The 6,000-nt window shown below is 41.7% G+C and overlaps 1 protein-coding gene across 1 annotated transcript in view; it reads right to left on the bottom strand.

Annotated features, from left to right (window-relative positions):
- Nucleotides 1-6,000, bottom strand: part of LPCAT2 (lysophosphatidylcholine acyltransferase 2) — a 133,743-nt gene that overhangs the window by 10,615 nt on the left and 117,128 nt on the right. The window contains exon 13 of the mRNA XM_006863526.1: nucleotides 199-334. Coding sequence (XP_006863588.1) covers nucleotides 199-334 — 136 coding nt within the window. The remainder of the gene's footprint in view (nucleotides 1-198; nucleotides 335-6,000) is intronic.

Here is a 6,000-nt window from a genome sequence, read left to right as displayed (position 1 = left end):
CAGGGTCGCTATGAGTCGGACGGAACCGACTCCACAGCATATAACAACAACAAATATATATAATGTTTTATTATATATTAAACATATTATATTATTAATATATTAAGTTGAGGAAAACAGTACTTTTTGATGAGGGTTAATCTAAAGTCTTGGATGCACACCTTGTAAACTAAATCGGGGCCCAAATCAGCTACTCACCATAGGAAATAGAATCCCCTTGGGCTATTTCCTTGAAGAGTCCAGAAACATCCAGGTCAGGCACCCCAAGGGAAGCCTGCAGAATGGTGGAAAACTCCTCCTCTGTGATGCAGCCATCCTCATCCACATCAAAGAGCTGAAGGAAAAGAAGTGAACCATAAGAATTAGCTTCCATGGACTAATAATGGGATGGGGAAATTAACTCTGATCATTCAAACATTTCTTGTGCCAGGGATCAGAACTAGATCCGTGCAGACAGCATACTCTAATGTCCTCACAGCACTTACAGTCTCCTGGTGGAAATACACAGAATCAGAAATCCAATCAACTACCACAGAGTCAAGTCTGACTCAGAGTGAACCCGAGGACAGAGCAGAACGGCTTTCGCTCCTGGAGCTTTCTCCCAGGCTTGAGCAGACCTTGTTGTTAGCACCTCAATGCTTAACCCACAGCACCACCAAAGCTCCTAGGAATTTAAATGGAGGCTGTAGGGTAGTAAGTGTATGCTGTGGAGAGTATAAGGAGTCCTACCCAGAAAGGAAGAGACATCTGAGTTAGGTCTTAAACATGAGGAGGTGACAGTCTGGGCCTTAAGGTAGGAGACTGAAGACAACCAGATCATGATGGGTAAATGCCACAAGAGTCCTTTAGGTAATGGGAAGGGTATGATGTGATGGTGTATGAGTTGAGGAAGCTGCTTTAGGTCGAGTGTGAAAGATGAACTGGAGGAAGAGGTTGGTAAAACTAGAGGCAGAAAAACCAATGAAGAGTTTGGAGTTGAGAAGTAGGAGTAATAGTGAGGGGTGGAATTTCTAGGAATTGCAATCAGTCAGATGTCTGCTGCTGAATCAAAACTGACTTAATAGTACCCAACAACAACAGTGATGAAAAGAAAGGCATCAAAGATGGCTGGAAAAATTTTCCAGAAACAAGATGATGGAAGTTTCCTAGCTTGGGCAACTGGGTGGAAGCAAGTTGCATTAATCAAGACGAGAACAGTCAGAAGAACAGGTGCCAAGAATAGATCAAGAGTTGGACCTGAATAGGTGGAAGATGGAATTTGGGTTAAGGTGCCAGAAGCAAGTACAAGCTAAAGCATATCACCTCAGGAGACTGATGAGACCTGAGATATGAATTCAGATACAGCTGAAACTATGGGGTGTGTTTAGCTTATGTTAGAGGATGTATAAAATAGCACACAGTCCCAGGACTTAAGAGCTGTGTGTGGAGAAGAAGAACTGGAAAGGACAACTTAGAATCAGTAGCCAGAAAGCAAGAAAAACCAGGGAAGGGTAGCACGCATCTTGGAAGTGCAAGGTGGGCCTTCAGGAAAGAGGAAGAAACTTTTGGTAATTGCCAGTAGAGTAAAACACCAAATAAAGGCCAAACAAGAAGTGAAAAGAGTTGTTGGGTTTGGTAACTAGGAGAGCTTAAGGATATATTATATTTAGTTAAGCATTTCAAGGATCTGGAAGCCAGATGGTAATGGAATCAAGGAATGAAGGGAAGTGAACAGTGGAGACAACAAATATGAACTCTTCTTTCAAAGAATTGTAGAATAGAAGGAAGGAGACAAATGGAGTGATAGCCAGGAGTATGAATGTCTTTAGGGAAGGGAAGACTAATTGGACTGAGAGTCAAGACGCAAAACAGAGATAACCAATGGATAATTAATATCCCAAGTTTAAAACAGCTCCCGGGCATTAAGAATTGTAAGCGACATAAGCACTTGCTCATTGTAGGCTCAGATCAAAAATGTTCAAATCCTGTTAAATGCCTTAGCTCCTTTAACCCTCACAGTAGTCTTATGTAAGGTAGGTGGCATTGTCAGCCCTCTCTGACACAGGAGCAAGTTGATGTACATGGAATTGGGTAACTTTTCCAATGTCACATAGCTAGTAAGTGGTAGAGCTGGCATCCAAATGCAGGCAGATACTATCTAGAGTTCCCACTGTAGGTATGTACTTCTGATCAAATAAACGATCAAAAGCAAACAGATAGGCATTAGAGACAGTGATATACCCATGAAAAGAACAAACAACAGGCAAATATGGAATAGTGCTTCAATTGTTCATGAGGGCTGGAGGAAAATATAACTTGAAGTTTGCTGACCCCAGCTGAGAACGTACTGGTTTCTAGTCTAATTCCTCCTCATGAGGGAGAGGATACTTGGAAATTGAAAGGGAATTAGCATCTCTTTTCACAAACTATATCCTCAGGGCTCTTTATGGGCCTTGGACTTCAAACAGTGCAGTGTAGTAAATTATTTAATGCCTCTTCCAGCCAAAGTCTTTGTAAACTCCCACCAAACAACTTTTTCCTGATGGGTCCTATGGGTAAGAAAAGGTGAGGGAACATGCGATGGATTATACGATTCAGTTGTCAGTGACTGTTAACAGGGAACCTTGGAACTCCAATGTGGGTATAAAACGTGCCATTTCAGAAGCAGGAGAGGGGATCTCACTATCATCAAAGAAGAGCCGGGAGTGGAGTATGAGATCCCTGCACAATGAACCTTCTCGATCCAGGGACAGAAAGCTGTGACGTCAGAGGAGCGGCAGAGGAGCAGCAGCAGAGCCAAGAACCAGAGGAGGAGACAGTGAGCTTCCCAGCCCACGGTCCGAGCAAAGCTCAGTGATTGTGGGCTGGAGGCTTGCTTGCACAGCGGGGTGCCTCCAGGAACTTAATTTGGGTTGCTAGGTTTGCTGACCCAAGGTGTTAAGAGTCCAGTGCCTTCAAGTTGAGGCTTATGATGGAGTAGTGTCTCTTGTGGGCATTTACCAGCAGTCCTAAAAGACTTTGTTGAGCAGGGCAGAGGCTAGGCCACGAGGCCAAGGACCAGAGAGGCACGGCAGAGAGGAGCTGCTCCCTGAACATTTCTGACCCTGAAATGTAACTTGTTGCCTTTCCTAATAAACCCCACAGCTGTGACTATGGTGTCTGAATTCTGTGAGGTCCCTGCAGTGAAGTATCAAACTCCGCTGAGTGAAAGGGATGGTTGATGCCTTTTTTTGGCAAACAGTAACTGCCAAGACTATCATATCCCTCTCCTCAGAAGCTTTAAGCTTTCTTCAAAAGAATATTACAGTTTTACCTTCTGTCCCTAAACTACTCTCACCAACTCATCGTGGTCTCAATTCTAGTCCTTTTTTGGTGCTTTGACGGTCCTCACTTTTACAGAAGTTCCTTCTGTGTTTATCCCGTTACTTCTACATCTGTCCTTTGCTGCCACTATCCTGGTCACTCCCTCAATTTCCCTCACCTACTCCCAACAGTCTCCTGTCTACACAGTCCCCACACCTAGGTGAACTAACTGAGCAGTTGGCCTCAAGCTGATTTGGACCCATAGCAACCATACATGATAGAGTCCAACTGTCCCATAGGGTTTTTCTGTCAATCTTCACAGAAGCAGATTGCTTATCTTTTTCCTGAAGAGCAGCTGGTGGGTTCGAATTACTGACCTCTCAGCAGCTGAACTAAAATTTGTGCTCTGACAAGAAGTTTAACAGCTTCTTTGGGGAGAATTAATCTCTCCCCATTGCAAAGGATACTGTAGGACTCTTAATCAAAACATCCTGCCTTTCCTAGCAGGCACTTGGCTTAAGCCCATCTGGACCCTCCCTGGAATTTGAATTATGAACAGAGTTAGAGTTTGCTTGTTGCAACGTTAGTGCCCAAAGGAGTTCCTGCAGCCAGGACCCCTGAAATAGCCTATATTGAAGCCTTCCCTTGAGCCTACTTCAGAGCCTTACAGCAAAGTTAGCCCAAGTCTATTTCTACTGTTTGCAAAACTGAAGAACTCAAATACTATTTTACCTCTAAATTTTAGGTCAGTGTGAAGATGAAATGAGATTTTAAGGAGAAAAAAGGGGGAGTATTTTGTTAATTGTCAAGTGCCAGATGATAAAAGGATACTACAGGTAAAAGTGTATTGTTAAATTAAAAGTAAAACAGGCAAAAATAGTTTAAAAAATATAAAATACACCTGAGAATCAAGGTTAAAAAATAACCAATGTAAAGCATGACTTTTGCCTTATTGGAAATATAGCTAATTATAGTTTTAGGACTGTTTCCTCCCTTTCTCTACCCGCAAACCAAGATCTAGGCTATATAGAAATCACAAGACTTCCCTAAAAGCAATAATTACTGTGATTAAGGGCCAACATTCCTAACAGGCCTTTCATTGGTAAACCTAAAGTGACCATTTAGCCAACTAAACATAATTACACATACAGCCCCAAAACAGAAACAAATATTTAAATAGGAATGAGTTAGCTTTGTGTGTAATTTTAGGTTTTATGATGTGTAAGTCTGTAAAAGTCCAAGCTTTTAAACTTGGATCGAGTTCTGGCCCCTGCCTTATGGCCATCTGCTAAGCATCAACCGCTTAGGTTCTTTGGGCCTAACTCGTTTTAAACCAATCTGAAATCAAAAAGTAAACGAAGGCACTCTTAGTCAGTAAGAGACACGTGGGCATTCCTTAGGCCTCCTGGCTGGTCTGGTAGATGAGGGAGAAGACTCCTGAAGGAACACAGTCTCTAATAATAAAGAAAGAAGGCTTGTCCGAGTCACTATGGAGTGATTTCTGTCCCTCAAGCCCTATATGCTAGGAACGACTGTGATAGGATAATATCCAAGGAAGATCAGTTACTACCAGTACCATTCAAATTTACATACCAACCATTAAAGCCTGTGATGATGAAATGAAAGAGTTCTACCAAAGGAGCTCTGGTAGTGTAGTGGATTACAAACTGGGCTGCTAACTGACCCGTCGCTCCGGGGAAGAAAGATGAAGCTTTCTGCTCCTGTCCCTGGAAATCCTATACAGGGTCACTCTGAGTCAGAACTAACTTGATGGATCACCACCACCACCAACAACAAATTCAGTCTGAAATCGATTAAACATGCAATCAAGATGTACTGATAATTACAGGTGATTGGAATGCAAAGGTTGGAAACTAAGAGGAAGGATCAGTAGTTGGAAAATACAGTCTTATAGAAATGAAGCTGGAGATCCCATGATAGAATTTGCAAGACCAATGATTTGTTCATTGCAAATACCATTTTTATACATCAAGGAAGGCAACTGTACACATGAGTCTCACCAGAAGGAATACACAGGAATCAAACTGACTACATCTGTGGGAAGAGGCAGGTAGAAAAGCTCCATATTATCAGCCAAAACAAGGCCAGGGTCCAACTGTGGAATAGACTGTCAATTGCTCATATGCAAGTTCAGGCTGAAACTGAAGAAAATGAAAACAAGTATACACAAGAGCCAAACTATGACCCTGAACATCTCCCACCTGGATTTCTTGAGACTGTCTGAAAAGATTTGATGCTTTAGACACTAATAACTGAAAACCAGAAGTTCTGTGGGATGACATCAAAACATCATATAGGAAGAAAGCAAAAGGTCATGAAAATGACAGGAAAGGAAGAAAAGACCAAAATGGGCACCAGAGTAGACTCTGAAGCTTTCCCTACAGCACAAAAATGTTAAAGCAAAAGGAAAAAAAGAGGAAGTAAAACAGCTGAACAGAAAAATGTAAAGGACAGCTTAAAAAGACAAAGTCAAGTATTATAATGAAAACCAAAAGGGAAGAATGCTTACCATTTCTCAAACTGAAAAAAAAGCTGAAGAAAAAATTCAAGTCTCAACTTGAAATACTAAAGGATTCCATGGGGAAAATATTGAATGATGCAGAAAGCATCAAAAGAAGATGGAAAAAATACAGTCATTGTATCAAAAAGAAATGGTCGATGTTCAACCATTTCAAGAGGTAGCATATGATCAAGAAT

This window comes from Chrysochloris asiatica, unplaced genomic scaffold (genome assembly GCF_000296735.1).
Source record: "Chrysochloris asiatica unplaced genomic scaffold, ChrAsi1.0 scaffold00055, whole genome shotgun sequence".
Classification (NCBI taxonomy): domain Eukaryota; kingdom Metazoa; phylum Chordata; class Mammalia; order Afrosoricida; family Chrysochloridae; genus Chrysochloris; species Chrysochloris asiatica.
The sequence above is the reverse complement of the archived record's forward strand: the minus strand, read 5'-3'. Positions and strand labels throughout refer to the sequence as shown.